At 38.2% G+C, this 22,104-nt stretch overlaps 1 protein-coding gene across 29 annotated transcripts in view; it reads right to left on the reverse strand.

Annotated features, from left to right (window-relative positions):
* Positions 1-22,104, reverse strand: part of CCDC91 (coiled-coil domain containing 91) — a 397,753-nt gene that overhangs the window by 4,000 nt on the left and 371,649 nt on the right. For 9 of the 29 annotated variants that reach the window (XM_086401583.1, XM_086401579.1, XM_086401567.1 and 6 more), the window contains one exon: positions 18,824-18,966. The exons of 15 other annotated variants lie outside the window; for them this stretch is intronic. In XM_086401583.1, the coding sequence (XP_086257709.1) occupies positions 18,824-18,966 (143 nt within the window). Of the gene's footprint in view, positions 1-11,548; positions 11,678-18,823; positions 18,993-22,104 lie in introns of all 29 variants that reach the window. 5 more of the 29 variants (XM_086401580.1, XM_086401576.1, XM_086401561.1 and 2 more) reach the window with 2 other exon arrangements.

Genomic DNA, 22,104 nt, shown 5'->3' on the forward strand with positions numbered 1-22,104 from the left:
ATTTCTCTGCACTTTCTACCATAAGGGTGGTGTCATCTGCATATCTGAGGTTATTGATATTTCTCCCGGCAATCTTGATTCCAGCTTGTGCTTCTTCCAGCCCAGTGGTTTCTCATGATGTACTCTGCATCTAAGTTAAATAAGCAGGGTGACAATACACAGCCTTGACGTACTCCTTTTCCTATTTGGAACCAGTCTGTTGTTCCATGTCCAGTTCTAACTGTTGCTTCCTGACCTGCATACAGGTTTCTCAAGAGGCAGGTCAGGTGGTCTGGTATTCCCATCTCTTTCAGAATTTTCCACAGTTTATTGTGATCCGCACAGTCAAATGCTTTGGCATAGTCAATAAAGCAGAAATAGATGTTTTTCTGGAACTCTCTTGCTTTTTCAATGATCCAGAGGATGTTGGCAATTTGACCTCTGGTTCCTCTGCCTTTTCTAAAACCAGCTTGAACATCTAGAATTTCACAGTTCACATGTTGCTGATACTTCTAGGTAACTGACCAAAAATATTACAGCCAATGGTGATCCGACACACACTTCTCTCTTAGATGCCAAAGTACTTATAATTCATTTTTTTCCTACTGTCAGTGCAGTTGCTGTTTTCATTGTTCCACAATCCAGAGTAGCCAGCAGGATTCTTCATAGGGAATGCCAGTGTTCTGATTAGACACCTAGCCAGTCACCTCTGTTCATCCATTCATATCCTGTCCTTTTAAAAAATTATTTATTTTTTACTGAATGGAAGATTCTTTAAATTCTGTAATGCTTTGTAATTTTCAAAAGTTTTACAAGGATGATTTCATATAATCTCATAATAACCCCGTTTTTTTCTTCTACCCCTATGTTGCCTCTTTTCCCTTCCCTCTCCCCAGAGGTAACCAGTAGTGTGTTATATATGTGAGTCTGCATCTTTTTTGTTTTATTCACAAGTTTATTGTACTTTTTAGATTTCACATATAGTGAAATAGATTTCACAAATACCATATAGTATTTGTCTTTCTCTTTCTGGCTTACTTCACTTAATATGCCAAGTCCATCCATGCTGCCGCAGATGGCAAAATTTCATTCTTTTTTTATTGCTGAGCAATATTCCATTGTGTGTGTCTATATATACATCGTCTTTACTATTCATCTGTTGATGGACATTGAGGTTGCTTCTGTACCTTGGCTACTATAAATAATGCTGGAATGAACATTTGGGTACATGTATCTTTTCAAATTAGTATTTTTGTTTTTAACTATATACCCAGGAGTGGAATTGCTGGGTGATATGGTGGTTCCATTTTTAGTTTTTTGAGAAATCTCCATATTGTTTTCACCAGTGGCTGCACCAATTTACATTCCCACCAACAGCATATGAGAGTTCAGTTTTCTCCACATCCTCACCAATATTTGTAATTTCTATTCTTTTCAATGATAGTCATTCTGGCAGGTGTGAGGTGGTATCTCATCATGGTTTTGATTTGCATTTCCCAGATGATTAGTGATGTTGATCATCTTTTCCTGTGTTTGTCTGCTGTCTGCATTTCCTTTGAAAAAAAAGTTTATTCAGTTCTTCCACCCATTTTTAATCAGGTTGTTTGATAGGATCTGCATATTTTAAATTGTGATAGTTATTACCAAATTGCTTTCCAGAGCAAGTGACAGTGAAAGTTCCTCAGTTGTGTCTGACTCTTTGGGACCAGAATACTGGAGCTGGTAGCCATTCCCTTCTCCAGGGAATGTTCCTAACCCAGGGATTGAACCCAGGTCTCCCGCAGTGCAGGCAGATTCTTTACCATCTGAGCCACCTATTAGTCCCAGATGTAGTGTACAAAAGCACTGGTTTTTCCCTGTTTTGTCTAAACCACTGTATAATTTTCTATTTATAATTTAATATAATGAATTATTTTATTACTTATTTAAAAATTATACTATCGACAGACATTTGGATTGTTCCTAATCTTTCGCTTTTATACTAGCAAAATGCTGTAGTGAACACCTATCACACAGACCTCTGTATGCTACAATATCTTATAGAAATTGCTTGAGCCAAAAAACATGTCATCTGCAATGCTACTTCTATCGTAAATCAGGTTTCCATATATGCCTGAATCTTTCTTCAGCCTCCCTATTCTGCTTCCACAGACAGTTCACCCTATTCCTATGTAAATATGTCACTTAAGTATGGTGAGACTCTTTGTGACCCCATGAACTGTTATAGCCCTAAAGGCTCCTCTGTCCATGGGATTCTCCAGGCAAGAATACCGGAGTGTGTTCCCATGCCCTCCTCCAGGGTATTTTCCTGACCCAAGGATTGAACACAAGTCTCCCATATCTCCTGCATTGCAGGCAGAGTCTTTACCACTCATGGACTTCTTGGTTGCACAGATGGTAAAGAATCTGCCTGCCATGCATGAGACCTGGGTTCAATTCCTGGGTCAGGAAGATCCCCTGCAGAAAGGAATGGCAACCCACTCTGTATTCTTGCCTTGAAAATTTCATGGACAGAAGAGCCTGGTGGGCTACAGTCCATAGGTTCACAAGGTCAGACATGACTGAAACTAAGACTTTCACTTTCCTTACCATTGGGGAAGCCCATGGAAATATGCTCTTTTAAATACTACAACTGTGTAAATAAATTTCAGCATATCACATATACCTACCATTCAACCAACCATACCATCTAATACTTTAGAAGAATATAAATTACTTCAGTTCAGTTCAGTTCAGTCGCTCAGTTGTGTCTGACTCTGTGACCCCATGAACCACAGCATGCCAGGCCTCCCTGTCCATCACCAACTCCCAGAGTCTACCCAAACCCGTGTCCAAAGAGTTGGTGATGCCATCCAACCATCTTATCCTCTGTTGTCCCCTTTTCCTCACACCCTCAATCTTTCCTAGCATCACAGTCTTTTCAAATGAGTTATCTCTTCGCATCAGGTGGCCAAAGTATTGGAGTTTCAGCTTCAGCATCAGTCCTTCCAATGAACACCCAGGACTGATCTCCTTTAGAATGGACTGGTTGGATCTCCTTGCTGTCCAAGGGACTCTCAAGAGTCTTCTCCAACACCACAGTTCAAAAGCATCAATTCTTCAGCGCTCAGCCTTCTTTATAGTCCAACTCTCACATCCATACATGACTAATGGAAAAACCATAGCCTTGACTAGTCAGACCTTTGTTGACAAAGAAATGTCTCTGCTTTTTAATATGCTGTCTATGTTGTCATACCTTTCCTTCCAAGAAGTAAGCATCTTTTAATTTCATGCCTACAATCACTATCTGGAGTGATTTTGGAGCCCAAAAGTGTAAAGTCTGACACTGTTTCCACTGTTTCTCCATTTATTGGTCATGAAGTGATGGGACCAGATGTCATGTTCTTAGTTTTCTGAATGTTGAGCTTTAAGCCAACTTTTTGACTCTCCTCTTTCATTTTCATCAAGAGGCTCTTTAGTTCTTCCTTACTTTCTGCCATAAGGGTGGTGTCATCTGCATATCGGAGAAGGCAATAGCACCCCACTCCAGTACTCTTGCCTGGAAAATCCCATGGATGGAGGAGCCTGGTAGGCTGCAGTCCATGGGGTCGCTAAGAGTCAGGCACAACAGAGCGACTTCACTTTCACTTTTCACTTTCATGCACTGGACAAGGAAATGGCAACCCACTCCAGTATTCTTGCCTGGAGAATCCCAGGGATGGGGGAGCCTGGTGGGCTGCCATCTATGGGGTCCCACAGAGTTGGACACGACTGAAGTGACTTAGCATAGCATAGCATAGCAACTGCATATCTAAGGTTATTGATATTTCTCCCGGCAATCTTGATTCCAGCTTGTGCTTCCTCAGCCCAGCGTTTCTCATGATATACTCTGCATCTAAGTTAAATAAGCAGGGTGACGATATACAGCCTTGATGTACTCCTTTTCCTATTTGGAACCAGTCTATTGTTCCATGTCCAGTTCTAACTGTTGCTTCCTGACCTGCATACAGGTTTCTCAAGAGGCAGGTCAGGTGGTCTGGTATTCCCATCTCTTTCAGAATTTAACACCATTTATTGTGATCCACACAGTCAAAGGTTTTGGCATAGTCGATAAAGCAGAAGTAGATGTTCTTCTGGAACTCTCTTGCTTTTTTGATGATCCACTGGTGACTTCTAATTCACTCATTTTAGTGTCTCCATTTGTTTTATATGCTGAATCAGATATTAAGATTCTTAGAGGGGTTTACACAGGCTGATTACTGGATCCTCATTCATGACTGTAGTCTTTTGTGTTCTCCTGATACTTTCTTTGAAATGGTTTGGCTTGAAACAATTTGTGAAGGTGGTTTGTCTCTTGGGATGAATGGGAATCCCGTAATCTTCTCTGGGTCATAATCAGAGACAGTTTAGCACAGGCGGCTGTGAATGTTGCTGCTGCTGGAGGTTGGGAGCTCTTTGCTTCTTGATCTCCTTGGCTTCATGGAGTTGCCAACATTTCAGGACAAGAAACTTACGCGACCAAAACTGCTGACACTTGTATTCAGAAGGAAGGGTCAGAATGAAATATGTAGATTTATTTTGGAGATGGCTTTTATTACTATGGTTCATTACATATAATGTTAGATTTAATAAATTCAAAATCTTTTATAAGCCCCGCATGTCCCCAAAACATCAGGAGTTCTATTAAAAGCAAAACTGATTTAATATCTTAGAATCTATGAATGTTAGGTAAGAGGAGAAATTTCTCCTTTTGAGACCATATAGCATAAACTCATAATTGCACAAACTAGCAATCAACCTACGACTGTAACAATCCTCTAGATTATGCATCAGAATGAATATCCTGTAATTTTGTAAAAAGCAGGGATATGCACAAGGACAAAAATGTTTGAGAGACTCCAAGCACTCCTTTCTCTTGCCTGTGTTGAAAGTCACCCTGGAAGTCGTCACCGTAAAATGACTGATGTACTAACTTTGGGTTTAGGTAGCTGAACTTCACATCCTTCCTGAGTCTCCACAGAACTGTCTGAAGGCAAGAAGCCATTCAATTAATAAGCGTTCAGCTCTTTAAGGAGCAAACAAGGTAACAAAGATACTCTGAGGAAGAAGATGAATTGGGTCATCTCAAATCTAAGCTTCCAATTTGGCAGTGCTTTCTGTGTTTGGTACTTAAGACCATGTCCATGGGAGGGACACTTGAGGTCTTTCTCTTATAGTTCAGGGACAATTCCTTTTTCTAAAACAAGTACATCAAACTGAAAATCCCTGAATTTCAACAGTTTCTATTTTATTAGGCATGACCTTATTATCCTTTATTGAAACAAGGAGAATTTTGGCAAAATATTGAGTTATTTTTGCCCCGTTGAAGAGTGAGGCTTAGTTCTGTTTTTGCGACTTTCATCTCAAAGTGAATCAAAGATCTGTGTTCTGTGACTTCATGCTGACAATATTATGTCCAGAGTAGTGGTGGAAAACATATTTGGCTCTGGGGCTTACAATCTCCTTATAATATTGTAGCTTTAACTGTACTTTTTTCCCTTCTATTTACTGCTGCTTCAGCTATTGTTCAGCTCTTTCGGATACCTGAAAAAAAAAAACCTGGAAATTCTGAGATATCTGAAATGGACAATGAGACTTTAAAAATCTTTTCTTCCCTTTGTCATCTCTTCAGTTTGCTAGCATACTGCTGAAACCCATTTAGAAGCATACATACAGCTTGTTAAAAGTTAATATTAAGGTTAGGGGGTGAAAAGACATGATTTTTCAATAACTCCCTATATTAGATTCACTTGTTATTAGTATTTCATGCCATAGCAAAAGAAAAAGACAAACAAAACAACTCTAGACTTTAGCTTTTATTTCCTATCACCAAAGCATAATAGGATACATGGTCAACTTATTCTGGTCAAAAGAGCAAAATTCAAATTTGGTTAAAAACAACATAGCTTATTTTAATGGGACTGTTAAGAACACTGTTTACATCCTAGAAAATCTGATACTTGTTTTTGAATATATATACACAAAATTTATGAATGTATATAATTAATATATATGAATTTTAAAATACAGAGTATTAATTGTGATTTCAGTATTTTCTGGGGTTTCACCAACAACAAGATATATCAGAAGACGTGAAAATAGGTCTACTTTTATCAAAGTTACTTTTCCAACTTAAGGTAACTTAAAGTTACCTTCCCTCCTGCATATTTTAAACTTATGCTTTTAAAAAGCAATATTCAGCAAATCTACTGATAGAAAATTACTCATAAACATATGTTTTTATGTTTAGTAATTTGTTGAATGGATTCTGTTTTCACAGTCACTAACAAGCTCTTTCATAGGCATTGAAGAAAGATCAAATATGATGATCTGGAACTGTAATTACTCAGGCAGGTTTTCCAGTTGATAACATCATATCCGGTAAGAAGGACTGTTTACCTTCTGATAAATGAAACAGTTCTTCAGTTTTTATTACAATGCTACCCTTTTAACAATGTTAGTTGGATATGAATGCCTCTCTTTTTTTGACTTAATATACATCCACCACATACACTCACACATCATACACACACACCTTCAAGCTGTTGTTTCATTTATATACACGCTTGAGATCGAGCTAATCCATTAATTAATTGGTCAATCAGCTAATAAATAAAAAAGTTAAGACTGCTATTATTTGTGCATTATTACCCTGAACCCCCCAAAAGTATACAAATAGTGGCCTTGTCCTTAAGTTTATAATGTTTTTGAAGAGTCACACACAACCATTAAAGAACAACTAAGTGATGACAATTAGGTAAAGATGAGTCCAGTGGAAGGTCAGAACTGGGGAGAGATCATGGTGGGAGAGTGTAGCAGAGACAGCTTCATAGAGGTTGAGGAGGATTTGAAGAGACTGAAAGAGAATATCAAGAGTGTTTTCTTAAAGAGAAACAAGATGTGGACAAAAAATCTAGGAAAGCAGATGAGCAGGAACAAAGACAGACTGTTTAGTGACACCAAGGAAGGAAGTGACACTTGAGTTTAGTGGAGCTTAGGAGTAGTCATATAGTTTTTCATTCACTCATTTATTCAATATTTATTCTGTACCTACTATGTGCCAAGCACTGCTTCAGGCACTAGAGAATAGTGGTAGAGAAGACTATTCTCTGCTACTGTACACTTTATATTTTAGGTTGAGGAGACAACAAATTAATATTCTTCAGGTGAAGATCAACACTATAAAACATAACAAAGAGCAGAGGATTTGACAGAGGCAGAGAGGAGATCTTTTTGGAGGGATGGTTAGAGCATACCACTTGGAAAAGGCAGTAATTAAGAGACTTAAAATAAGTGGTGGTCCAGTGGCTAAGACTCTATGCTCCCAATGCAGGGGTCACGGGTTCAATCTTTGGTCAGGAAACTAGATCTCACATGCTGCAACAAAGAGTTCACCTGATACAATGAAAAGATCCCTCGTGCCACACTTAAGGCTTGGCTCAGCCAAATAAATTAATTAATTTAAAAAAATGTTAACAAAAGACAAGTGAGGGAGGAAAGGAATCATACAAAAACATCAGGAAAGTATGTCAAAAGCAGATGAAAACACAATAGAAAAGTCCAAAATGTGTGTTCAGACTTGGTTTCAGTGAAGACTGGCAATAAGTATAAGATAGGTGCACAATGAGCAAGGGGGGCCTGGTAGGGTAGGAGAGCATCAGGGAAGTAGACAGTGATTAGAGCAGGAAGGTGTAACAGGGCGTGGGAAAAATCTGGAGAGCTTTGAGCAGAAGTGTGGCCATACTCTCTGTTTGAAGAATGTCACACTTGTAGGGAGTTCCCTGGTTTCGAGCTTTCACTGCTCCGGCCCTGGTTCAATCCCTTATCAGAGAATTGAGATTCCATAAGCCATAGTGTCAGACTTTAGTTTTTGGGGCTCCAAAATCACTGCAGATGGTGACTGCAGCCATAAAATTAAAAGACGCTTACTCCTTGGAAGGAAAGGTATGACCAACCTAGATAGCATATTGAGAAGCAGAGACATTACTTTGTCAACAAAGGTTCGTCTAATCAAAGCTATGGTTTTTCCAGTAGACATGTTTGGATGTGAGAGTTGGACTGTAAAGAAAGCTGAGCAACGAAGAATTGCTGCTTTTGAACTGTGGTGTTGGAGAAGACTCTTGAGAGTCCCTTGGACTGCAAGGAGATCCAACCAGTCCATTCTGAAGGAGATCAGCCCTGGGATTTCTTTGGAAGGAATGATGCTAAAGCTGAAACTCCAGTACTTTGGCCACCTGATGTGAAGAGTTGACTCATTGGAAAAGACTCTGATGCTGCGAGGGATTGAGGGCAGGAGAAGAAGGGAACGAGAGAGGATGAGATGGCTGGATGGCATCACTGATTCAATGGACATGAGTCTGAGTGAACTCCGGGAGTTGGTGATGGACAGGGAGGCCTCGTGTGCTGCGATTCATGGGGTTGCAAAGAGTAGGACACGACTGAGCGACTAAACTGAACTGAAGCCATGTGTCATTGTCAAACAACAACAACAACAAAATCACACCTCATTACTGGGAACAACAGATTGTAGAGGGGGCAAGAGTGGAAGAAGAAAATCCAATTAAGAGAGTTTTTGGCCTGGGAAAAAATATAAAGTTAATCAGACTATTGGCAGTAGAGGCTTAACAGCTGGTCCTATTTTTAGACAAGACCAACTGGAGTTACTGATGGATAGGAAGTGCATGGATGAAAGGAAAAGAGAAATAAAAGGTGATTCTTAGAACAGTGGTGGCATTTCTAAGATATGATGAACTGGAGAAAACTGGGGAAATGAAAGATAAAAAAGCGTTCCTTTTATATAGGAATTCTCAGAGCCTTAGTGCTAAGAAGAAGCATTGTGAGCTGCCAATATGGCTAGGGCATAACTAATGTTTCTCAAACTTTTAGACCTTGGAATCGTGTGTGTGTATAAAGCATACTTTGGAAAATGCCCCACAAATCCATTTTTCTTGAGAAATCCCCTAGACTCAAAACGAAATGTGTATATAGAGAGTAGGTTGCACTGATTCAGTTTCCCCTTAGTCCCCTATCATCTTGGAATTTTAATGTTAAGAAACTTTGAGGCTGCTTAGTCTAACATCTACATTTTATAATTTTGGAAAACTGACATGTTGAATTGTTGCTGCTAAGTCGCTTCAGTCATGTCCGACTCTGTGCGACCCCAGAGATGACAGCCCACCAGGCTCCCCCATCCCTGGGATTCTCCAGGCAAGAACACTGGAGTGGGTTGCCATTTCCTCCTCCAATGCATGAAAGTGAAAAGTCAAAGTCAAGTCGCTCAGTCGTGTCTGACTCTTAGCGACCCCATGGACTGCAGCCTACCAGGCTCCTCTGTCCATGGGATTTTCCAGGCAAGAGTACTGGAGTGGGATGCCACTGCCTTCTCCGTTGAATTGTTAATAGACCAGTTTCACAAACCTAGTATCATTTTGCTGACAAAGGTCCATATAGTCAAAGCTATGTTTTTTCTAGTAGTCACGTATGGATGTGAGAGGTGGATCATAAAGAAGGGTGATTGCTAAAGAATTGATGCCTTCAAACTGGTGCTGGGAATCACAGCACAACTCTTGAGAGTCCCTTGGACTGCAAGGAGATCAAATCAGTCAATACTAAAGGAAATCAACCCTGAATATTCATTGGAAAGTCTGATGCTGAAGCTGAAGCTCTGATACTTTGGTCACTTGGTGTGAAGAGCTGATTCATTGGAAAAGGCCCTGATGCTGGGTAAGACTGAGGGCAGGAGAAGAAGAGGGCAACAGAGGATGAGATGGTTGGATAGCATGACCAACACAATTAACATGAGTCTGAGCAAACTCCAGGAGATAGTCAAAGACAGGGAAGCCTGGTGAGCTGTAGTCAATGGTGTTGCAGAGTCAGACACAACTTAGTGACTGAACTACAATACGTCATCTTACACTTAAAAAATACACTCCTTCAAAATATATTTACACGTATTAGCTTGAGTTTATCTTTGCTTGAGAAACTATATATCAAGACGACTACGGCCTCACTACATTTTGACAATGGACTTGAATACCAACATTAGGACCAGAAAGGTGCTGACAATCATTTGGGGGGGAATGATATAAATATCCTGTCTTTTAATGTAGCCATAAAAGAAGTGGATTATGTATCAGTTTTAAAACTTAATATGCACACTCATAATAGGCTAGTTGGTTTCATGAAATTATCCCATTAGGGGCTGATAGACTTGAAGATGATTTTCACTCTTTAGTGGTAATTATTTTTATTGTGACATTTAAACATTTTTGCTTTAAATACCACCTATATCCTATATCCTCAATTTCTGCATTTCAGCCTAAGAAAATTTAGACTTATCTGTAATATTATTGTAGCATTAATGGAGTCTCAATAGTAAATGTCTTATTACTGATATTATAACCATAAAGAGTTTCTCTTTTAAAATCATCTACATATTTTAGACAAGTAATAAAATAATCTTTTCTTTATATTTTCAGATAAATAAATTGGACTGCAAGAAATATAGCCTGTATATAAACCTGAAGTTGACATAGAAAACTCCCTCTCTGGGAATACAACTATTGTTGTTGTTCAGTTGCTAAGTCGTGTCTGACTCTTTGCGACCCAACGGACTGCAGCACACCAGGCTTCCCTGTCCTTCACCATCTTCTGGAGCTTGCTCAAACTCACGTCCATTGAGTTGGTGATGCCATCCAACCAGCTCATCCTCTGTCACTCCCTTCTCCTCATGCCCTCAGTCTTTCCCAGCATCAGGATCTTTTCCAATGAGTCAGCTCTTTGCATCAGGTGGCCAAAGTATTGAGCTAAAATTTAGCTTTATGTTGTTATTATAAATCACGTTGAAAGAGATTCTGAACCAACTTCAGGATAACACTGATACAGTAATATATGTTTAGAATGACTCTGACTCTAAAAGATTTCAATATGATCAGGAGAGTGATTTGATCTAAGGCAGTGCCAGGTGCTTTGACCTGAACTTCTGAAATGTCGGTCTGATCTTTATCAGAACATTCAAAGAGCTTTAATGTCTACTGAATACTCAATCCAGAGTTCACATCTCCTTTCCTCTTTGAGAAACTTTCCAACTTTAAAGTATATTTCAAATATAATCTATTTAGTAAAAATCTATCAACATATAAAGAAGTTGTGTAACTTGCCAGCAAGCACAAGATGAATTACAGATGCTCTTTTAAGAGTAAATGAAAAATGGGTATAAAGAGTCTTAAATCCTATTGGCCACAACTAAAGAACTGTGAGTTTTGATTTGTTTTGTTTTTGTTTTTAAGATGTCTTAGGGTAAGTAAATTCTCTTTTTTTGAGTCATCTATAGCTCTACATATTTGGGCAGTTCTGCCTTTTTATCCAAAACTACCACAGAATCCACGGGGAATGGGAACACTCATTTTTGTTCTTCACTAAATCATCTGGGCAGCATAAACCAGCATATATTCCAAACTTTAATGTGCAGGCACATTATTCAGTCTTGTAAGTTAGCACAAGAGCAGTAGGCCAGAAAAGGATGCACTGGGGGAGGGAGTGAATGTTTTACCTTTGCTTCCTGATAACAGGCGCTAGACTTTCTAGTAGAAGGTTCCATGTGTGAAGCTTAATAAACTTGAAAAGAAAATAATTCTGGTAACAACTGCTTTTCTCCTAATTCAGACAATTTCCAAAACATCTGAAAAAAGCCACAGATTTAGGAAAATTTTACAACAAAAGTAAAGGTAATTAAAATTGTATGTGTTAAGTGCACTAAGTTGCTTCAGTTGTGTCCAAGTTTTTGCGACCCTATGGACTGTAACCTGCCAGGCTCCTCTGTCCATGGAATTTTCCAAGCAAGAATACTGGAATGGGTTGCCAGGCTTTTTTTCCCAGGAGATCCTCCTGACCCAGGGATCAAACCTGGGACTCTTATGTCTCCTGCATTGGCAGGTGGGTTCTTTACCACTAGTACCATGTGGGAAATTGTATAGTAAAGTAGTAATTGCATAGAAATTCTATCTTAGGGCTCTGACCCATAAGGTTGTATTTACCTATTAAGTTCCATATTCTACTTTCCAGGGTTCAATGGTAAGAATTTATCTCAAATGAAAAATGGATTGATTCTGGCAAGACAGACTAACCGATTTTAATATGACATTTCCACATAAAGTGTTAAATACAATTTATTACATGTTCCCAAGCCATGAACAACCTTTTTCTACATATTTTCAAATCTTGGTTAGTGCAAAAGCATTGCAAAGATCACTGGTCTTTTGTAAATTAAACAACACAAAAATCCTGAACAAACATTGTTAAGTAACAAATTGATCAAGCACAACAAAAATAAACTCTTATATTTTCATCAATTTAAGTTAATATTTTAGCAATTCTTTTGTGCCAATCTAAGGAACAATATTTGCAAATCACTTTCTATATCCTTTTTTTGTTTTGATTTTTTGGCAATTTAAATTTCATCTTATTTTCAAATAGGAGGAAGAATTACATGACTACTTCTGGGGGTTCTTGTCTTCCTGTGCTATCTTAAAATTCTCAAATGACTGATACATTTTGTCTTTTATGTTTCAATTTACAAAAGCAGGCAAAGGACTGTCCACAAACCTACTTCTTTTTTTTGGCCACACCGCACAACTTGTGGGATCTTAGTTCGCTGACCAGGGAATGAACCCGGGCCCTTGGCAGTGAATGCACATAGTCCTAACCACTGGATTGCCAGGAAATTCCCCAAAAGGCTTTATTGCAAGCTCTCTCCACACATATCAAGTCTAATCTTTTCTTGTTCTGAGCACAGTGTTACTATCACTACCTGCTATGCACAGGTGAACTGGCCTCTGTGTTGTATTTGTTATCTATTTGTTGTTGTTTAGTCACCAAGTAGTGTCTGACTCTTTGCGATCTGGACTATAGCTACTCTAGACTGTAGCTGGCCAGGCTCCTCTGTCCATGGGATTTCCCAGGCAAGAATACTAGAGTCAGTTGCCATTTCCTTCTCCAGAGAATATTCCCAACTCAGGGATAGAACCTGTCACCTGCACTGGCAGGTGGATTCTTACCACTGAACCACCTGGGAAGCCCTTGGTTATCGATTACTGTGTAACAAATCACCCTAATCATGGCTTAAATCAAAACAAAAAACTGTGATATTAATCATCTCCCTGTTTTTGTGGGTCAGGAAACTGGGTGCAGATTAACTGAGTGCCTCTCATGCATGGTCTCTGCCAAGGCGTTACAATCAAGGCATCATTGGGGCTGCAGTCAACTCAAAGTTCAGCTGGGAAAGATGCTGATTGCAAGCTCACTGAGTGGTTGATGATAGGCCTCAAAACATCCACTTTCAACAGAGCTCATGTGAGCTTCTCCACAAGGCTGCTTAATAACATAACAGCTGACTTCTCCCAAAGCAAGGAACCCAAGGGAGAATTAGCAGGAGCACACCGAGAGAGCAAGATAACACCCAAGCCAGAGGCCACAATCTTCCTAAAAGTCAACTTCACTTCATCCAGCCCAGGCTCAAGGGGAGGTAATTACATAAGTACAGGGCTTCACTGGAAACTATCTACTGTGTATTATCTCAGTTTTATTCTACTGAAACTGAATGAGGCCATTGAGGCTTAGGACTGTTATGACTTGCCCGAGTGGTAGGGACAGGATTCAAATACAGGTGTGTATGATACCAAGCTATTCTCTCAACCACAATACTCCAGTGCCTTTTCAGATAAGAACTTCAGTTATGGCCGGGGGCCTTGGCACAGTATCTGTTTTACTATAAATATTTAGGGGTTTCTTGCACTGTGTACACTTGTGCAAAAACTTGTCAAGATGCCAAAAGCCCTATAGATACAGTTATTAAAACATGTAATTTTCTTCTCTTCCTAAACAGCAGGTTCAGGAAGCTTTCTGTTATATTAACATATAAATGTTTCCCTTAAAATGCAACAGAAGCATCTGAAGAAAAACTGGCATGTTAAATACATCACATATGCCTTAAAGGATCTGTAAACCTCAGTGGCTGTATATAAAAACAATAGATTACTTCTTTCCAGATCCATAATGAAAGAAAGGGGAAATACTCAAAAAGGCACTGTGTGGGGTGGACCTCACCTTGGGGGTACCTCTGAGGTTTCGACAATCTTTGCTTGCTTATCTTCTTTTCCACTAGTGATAGGAGGGGCCACGTGCGCAGGGTGAGCTACCCCACACCTGCGACACATATCTGATTCCCATTAGGAAATCCTCAGTATCCAAAATAGAACCAATGGAACAGAGAAACATTTAATCAGATGGAAGTCAGTGAGAATAGATGTTTTTCCTCTTATTTTAAATAAATAGGGCTGCTCTTCTTTTCCATCCAGGATTTTACAGCGTGTACTTGACTGCTAAAGCCTTGAAAAAACATGATGCCGTACGTCTGGCACATTTTAAAACACATTTATCCACCTAAAGGAATCAAGTAGGAAAACACCCTAAAATCCCAGCTGGCTTGAGAAAAGTAAAAAAACCATAACCTCCCTCCTTGTAAACAAGTAAAGGAGGTTTGGTTTCAATTAAGAAAGCTAAATTTGGATATTATTGTCTAAAACTGGCAATAGCAATAGCACCTGCTCAAAGAGATGCTGAAAATACTCAACACTGGAACCTACCAAACAGAAGATACAAGAAGTCAGGGATTACGGCAAAGCTTGAGAGTTCTCTCTCCAACATCCACTCATCTTTCTTACCAATAAAATTCCACTTTAGTCCTAGGAAAAATGTGAACTTCCTCAAGGTATCATTCCCAAGATTTCCTTCCAGCTGGCTGCAAGGGGTAACTAAAGAGATGTTAGTGCAAGTTATTGGGGAGGATCTCCAGAAGAGCTCCTTAAAAGTGGACAGACACCTGTCTCGATTTTCTTTTCCCTTTTTTGATTCTTGCATCCTTCCCTTTTCCTCTACCTCAAATGTATTTACTGGAGCTCCAGCTGCCATTTTATAGCCTTAATCATGTAAGCCAGTGCTAAGGAGTTAAAAGGTACAAAGTCAGAGTGAGAGTGTGTGTGTGTGAAAGTCACTTAGTCATGTCTGACTCTTTACAACCCCTTGGACTATATATACAGTGCATGAAATTCTTCAGGCCAGAATACTGGAGTGGGTAGCCTTTCCCTTCTCCAGGGGATCTACCCAACCCAGGGACTGAACCCAGATCTCCCACACTGCAGGTGGATTCTTTACCAGCTGAGCCACAAGGGATGCCCAAGAATACTGGAGTGGGTAGCCTATTCCTTCTTCAGCAGATCTTCCCAACCCAAGGAATCGAACCAGGGTCTCCTGCATTGCAAGTGGATTCTTTACCAACTGAGCTATCAGGGAAGCCCTACAAAGTCAGAAGGATCCTGAATGTTTTATGACTTTGCTAAGCTTTTGTACCTTTAAACTACTCACCTCTGACTTACTGCTATTTCTAGCTTCTGTTACTAGGAGGAAAGTATAAGTTCCAGTGACAAGGGTACCAAGACTACACTGTGTGTGTCTACTACTAAAACAGAAACAAAAATGTACTTGAGGATAAGCTCAAAATGTTGGAAGTGAGACTGAAATTTCCACTGAGTTAGAAATTTTCATTTGGGGGCTGAAAAACAACTAGTGGAATATAATGTCCTCTAATAGCTTAAGAGTATATGAATGGTTAAAAATAAAAAATCATAGTAATCAGGTTATGCCAATCACCTGAACATATACACCTCCAAGTTGCATTGACAAGTATCTTTTCTTTTCTTGTTCTTTGCTAGAGTATCTAATCTACAAACTTTAGAGTGAAAACACCTAAAAATGTTAAAAAATAAATAAAGGGGATGAATTTTAAACTAAAGCAGTGAAATTTTGCCTAGGCAAACAAGTTAATATATGGAAAGAAACAAAGTTCTTAATCAATTTAAAACTTATATTATGGATAAAATATGATAGTTTTGTCCCCAGGAAATTCCAAGTAATTTTGCAGATTAACTTTGGTAAGTAGACAGGACATTGTGGCATAAATATACATTTATATTGACTTTCCATCAGTTTCACACTCATTGTTTGGTGTTCATTTTCCATTCAACATGAAATATATAAAACATATATTTTATGCACTTCTGGAACAAAAAATATTTAATATTTAAAAATCAAGACAGAATGAGTAGAACCAGACATAATCTGATCTCAACCATACATTTAAGGGGCTCATCTCAACAATAAAATAACAGCACCAGTAGCTAACAGCAAAAGTGAATGTTTTATGTGCCAAGTAATGTAAACACTACACATGCTAACTAATTAAATTCTCATAATAATCCTATGTGAGGTAGGAACTATTTTAATCTCCATTTTACAGATGAACAAAATGTGACAAGAGAGGTTAAAGTACTTGCCTAAATTTACACATCTAATAAATTGCAAAGGTCAGTTTTAATCCAGGAAATCTGATTCAAAACCACACATTTCTACTTGTATACTATTCTTACTAAGATGAAAAGTAGACCTACGCCATGCTACTATGTAAAAGTTAAAAGACTTTCCAATAAAATGGGACAATCCAGTAATGGTAAACAAAACAAGAAAAGACCAAGAATCTTCTATTTCTTTCTTTAAATATCTGTAGGGAATTTGCAAATCAGAATTGGTGGCGTTTTGGGTAGAAATTTCATAAATTGATGGTTCATAGCCCAGAGATATTTGTGAGGCTGGTATAAAAGCTATTATATGACTTGTTACTATTTCAACCACTTACTTTTCTTGTCAATTAAATAATAATGATCATCTGTAGTTGCTTTTTATACATCCAAAAGAAGCAAATGGTTGGAAACTAGAATTCTTACAGAAAGAGCCATGTCAATTAATAAAAATGCCCATTTAAAATTTTTATTTCTCACCTATACTTGTATTTTTATATTTATATTGACAAGGGAGAAAGGTTCAGAAGAAAACCTGGCAAAGTGTCTTAAGTGTAATCCACCTTCCCCAAGCATCTTTACAAATGCATCACAACTAGGAAGTAAGATTAACAAAGGTGGGAGGAAATTCTATTTCTTACAAAAGTTACCCATAAGTGCATACTGCGTTTGAGATGCACCTGAAATATCATATAAAGTATCACACAGTCCCAAGACATCTGCTCTTTCTCCATACAGTGTACTTTCTGAGGCCGCCATTAATTACGGCAATGCAGCCAATACAGTGAAACTTTTCTCTTTTTATTTTAATGCGAACAAATTCAGCCAATACACTGAAACTCTTTCTTCTTGTGTTCTGATGTAAACAAATGACATTATGCAAGGAAATAGCAGGATCAGGTAATCTAAATGGTGTGTGGTAAAACAAATGCAGACTATTATCATAGAGAAATTCCATAGGTATGACCTATCCAAATGACTTACCACCTCATTTACTATATAGGTATCACTATGCTTGGATGAAAAATCATAGTTTTGCTGATGTATATCTAGATTTCTGTAAGTAAAACACACTATGGAGTTTAAAGTCTTCAGGAAATGCCAAGATAGTGACTCTGAATATAACCATATATATGAAATATATGTTAAATGTTAAGTATGCTAAACCAAAAATCAAATCATATGCTCTGAGTAGAAGTTGGTCTTACTAATTTTTCTATGAAAATCTAGCAGTCAAAAGCTATATGGAATCAGAGGAAAGAAGCAGAGAGAATGTTTCCTAATTCATTCTAGGCCAACATTCTAGTAATGTTGTGGCCAACATTACTCTAATACCAACACCAAACAAAGACATAAACAGAAAACAAGACATCTCTCATGAACACAGATGAAAAAATCCTTGATAAAATACTAGCAAATCAACCCAAAAAAGTATAAAAAGAATTATATACAATGACAAAGTAGGTTTTATCTCAAGTGTGCAAGGCTAGTTCAACATTCAAAAATTAATCATCACATCAACAAGCTAAATAAGAAAAACCACATGATCATATCAATAGATGCAGACAATGATTTGACAAAATCTAACACACACAATAAAATCCCTCAGCAAACTAGGAAGGAGGGAAACTTTCTTAACTTCATAGACACTATTCACAAAAAACCTTGAGCTAACATTATACTTTAGGTGATAAATTCAAAGCTTTCCCACTAAGATCAGGTGCAAGGCAAGGATGTCCTCTCTTAACCATCCTTTCAACATCATAACAGAAGTCCTTGCTAATGCAATAAGTCAAGAAAGCAAAATAAAAGCTATACAGATTGAAAGGAAGGTAAAAATCTTTGTTTTATAATAAAGATGGAATGATAAACAGATGGCAAACATACATATGAAAAGATGCTCAACATCATATGCCTTCAGAGAAATACATATTAAAATGACATACCCCTACACACCTATTAGAATGACCAAAATCTGGAAAATTTACATCTCTAAATGCTAGTGAGGATATGGAGCAACTCTCATTCACTGCTGGTGGGAATGCAAAATGGTCCAGCCACTTTGGAAAACAATTTGGTGGTTTCTTATAAAACTAAATGTATTTTTACTATATGGTTCAGAAATTGTGCTCCCTGGTATTTAACAAAGGAGTTGAAAATTTATGTTCATACATAAAACCTAAATGTGAATGTTTATAGCAGCTTTCTTCATAACTGCCCAAATTTGGGAATAAATATGATGTCGTGGGTGTTCTTTGGAAGGAATGATGCTAAAGCTGAAACTCCAGTACTTTGGCCACCTCATGCGAAGAGTTGACTCATTGGAAAAGACTCTGATGCTGGGAGGGATTGGGGGCAGGAGGAAAAGGGGACGACAGAGGATGAGATGGCTGGATGGCATTACCGATTTGACGGACCTGAGTTTGTTTGAGTGAACTCCGGGAGTTGGTGATACACAGGGAGGCCTGGCGTGCTGCGATTCATGGCGTTGCAAAGAGTTGGACACGACTGAGCGACCGAACTGAACCGAATGATGTCCTCCAACAGGTGAATGGGTAAACTGTAGTATATCCAGAAAATGAAATACTATTCAGCACAAAAAAAAAAAAAATGAGTGATCAAACCATGAAAAGCCATGGAGGAAAGTTAAATGCCTGTGCTGTGTGCTAAGTAGCTTCAGTCATGTCTGACTCTTTGCAACCCCATGGACTGTAGTCTGCCAAGTTCCTCTGTCCATGGGGTTCTACAGGCAAGAATACTGGAGTGGTTTGCCATTCCCTTCTGCAGGGGATCTTCCTGACCCAGGGATCGAACCTCATGTCTCTTGCATTGGTAGGCAACATTCTTTACCACTAGCGGCACCTGGGAAGCCGTAAATGCCTAATAATGAGAGAGAAGCCAATCTGAAGAGGTTACATATGATTCCAATTATATGACATTTTGTTAAAGAAAAAACCCACAGACAGTAAAAAGATCACTGGTTGTTGGGGTGGAGTAGGACGTGTTGAATAGGCAGAGCACAGAGGATTTTTAGGACAGTAAACATAAACCGTATGATGTTACAGGGTGGCAAGTCATGAGTTTGATCCCTGTATGATGTTACAATGCAGGGATGCGGGTTTGATCCCTGGGTCGGGAAGATCCCCTGGAGGAGGGCATGGCAACTCAGTAGTCTTGCTTGGAGAATCATCACAGACAGAGGAGACTGGTAGGCTACAGTCCATAGGGTCACAAAGAGTTGGACACGACTGAAGTGACTTAGCATGCACATATCATTATGTATTTGTCAAAACTTATGAAATGTACAATACAAAGAATGAATCCCAGTCTAAACTGTGGATTCTGAGTGACTGCGATGTGTTACTGTATGTTTACCAGTTGTAACAAATGTACTAACCTGTGGGGGATGCTGATAACAGGGAGACGGTACATCTCTGGGGGCAGAGAGTATATGGTAAATCTGTATCTTCCTCTCAATTTTGTTATAAACCTAAAACTACTAAAAAGATAAATCTATATAGTTCATTTAGTCAAAGAAAACACTGAAGTATATTTTAAAATTTATGTTGAGTATATATATATATATAAGTACAATTTTTAACAAAAAGTAGACCTTTCAGTGATCAGAGAGCTTTACATAAAAATGAATCATGTGTCCAGCATTACCTATGTTGTGAGCTGAGAGAGAAATGAGAAAACGTAGGGACACTGTTTAGGGAGGAAGACCACTACACTAATGCAGATATTAGAGACCTCTGCAGAAGTACTCTTCCTCAGAGGTGGCATTAAAGCTGGGATTGCCAAGAGTTCATTAGTTCATAAATTACTTCCAAAATTACCAATCTAGTATTCATATTTTAAGGAATATTGAACCACAGTTAAGAAAAGACATGTTTGGAGTCTTGTTCAGTTAAAGTCAACAGAAGAATTGAGTTCTTTGGGGGAGTGTTACAAATAGATTTTACATGTATCCTATAGATAGGAAACAAAGTCACAACTGATTGCATTGAATCTGGGCCCATCAAAAAGAGGGATGAAATCCTGGAAAGCAAAGAAAGCTGACTGGCATTTCATTTCCTTGAGGGACTTCATCCCACTATTTGATGATCACTCCACAAGGTTCCTTGTACTAAAACTGTTGTTATGCAAAAGAATTGTACAAAGTTGTACAAAATATTGATTTCATCAGGTAAATTTAGTAGTTTCAAAAGAAGTCTCAAAAGTAGAATGGAAACTAAGTACTGACAATTCTGATCATCACTCCTATTTTACAGATGAGGAAATTAGAACATCAAAGAGTTCTGTATCTGAGGACTGGCAGTAAACTATATTCAGAACATACAAGTTCTTGGCTCCAGAGTCTAAACTCATACTGTTGTGCTGAATTAATGTCCAATACTTTGTGATAGAAGATGAATATTTAATGAAAACAGTATTTATGGGGAGTGGTTCTTGCCTGGAGAATCCCAGGGATGGGGGAGCCTGGTGGCTGCCGTCTATGGGGTCACACAGAATCGGACATGACTGAAGTGACTTAGCATAGCATAGCATAGCATATCTTTTTAAATCAACTTTAGTAAATGGTATAGGGAGAATAAATAATAGTGTAAAGGACTATTCAGATTCTAGAATACATGAAAGTGAAGTCGCTCAGTCGTGTCCAACTCTTTGAGACCCCATGGACTGTAGCTTGCCAGGCTCCTCCATCCACGGATTTTTCCAGGCAAGGATACTGGAGTGGGTTGCCATTTCCTTCTCTAAGGGAATCTTCCCAACCCAAGGATCAAACCAGGTCTCCTGCACTGCAGGCAGATTCTTTACCATCTGAGCCACCAGGGATGCATTGTTGCTAACATACATGAAAGTACAGGAAAAATGAAGAAAACATTTAATTAAAAAATTATTACAAGGTATCTACACATGCTAAAGACTACAAAGTACTTCTGTTGTCCAAATCAAATAGTGAAGCTGTTGGAAGGGTTAATGAAACACATTTCAAATAAAGTTTGAAAAAAAAAATCACAGCAAAGCAACATTTCAAAATCTGGTTCTCATTACTTGGCTATTTAATCCAAAAAAGGTAAACGGTGGGGGGGGGGGGTGCTGGGGAGAGGGAGCACTATGAATGAATGAATAAATAAATAAATAAATATTAAGGATCACTTCAGTGGCTAAATTTTCTGTATTCTTGAGTCATTACAAAGCGAACCACATAATTTTTAGTTACATCCATCTCAAAATAGTCTTTGGTAATGCAAAAATGGAAGCTTTAATAGAATTGAGGAGTATGTTTATCAGATAATCAAAATACCAAAATGATAGTTATCAATAACAACCACTTAAAGTGTAACTTACTAGAAAATTGACATAAATTACTTGATTAAAGGATAAAACCACAAAAATTAATCTTGAAGAAAATATTTAAAACTCAGTTTATATTTTATAGGCAAGCAAACTATTGACAGAAAATGAAGTGAACAAATTTAATGTAAAAATAAGGATTATTTGTTTTGGAAACTTGCTCCTAATTAAGAGATCGCAGGTGCCTCATTTTGAGTATGAATAAGCCAGGTGCAATTTCACAACTCTTAAAATGTGAAAAAGAGACTCAATGAAAATATTTTAAAGCAGAACTTTACTATAATTAAAAGCTCATTTAAAAAGTATATAAGCATACTCTTCTCTAAAATCTGGAAAT

This window comes from Bos grunniens, chromosome 5, assembly GCF_055505025.1.
Source record: "Bos grunniens cultivar Pamir isolate PY7600 chromosome 5, Bosgru_T2T1.0, whole genome shotgun sequence".
NCBI lineage: Eukaryota > Metazoa > Chordata > Mammalia > Artiodactyla > Bovidae > Bos > Bos grunniens.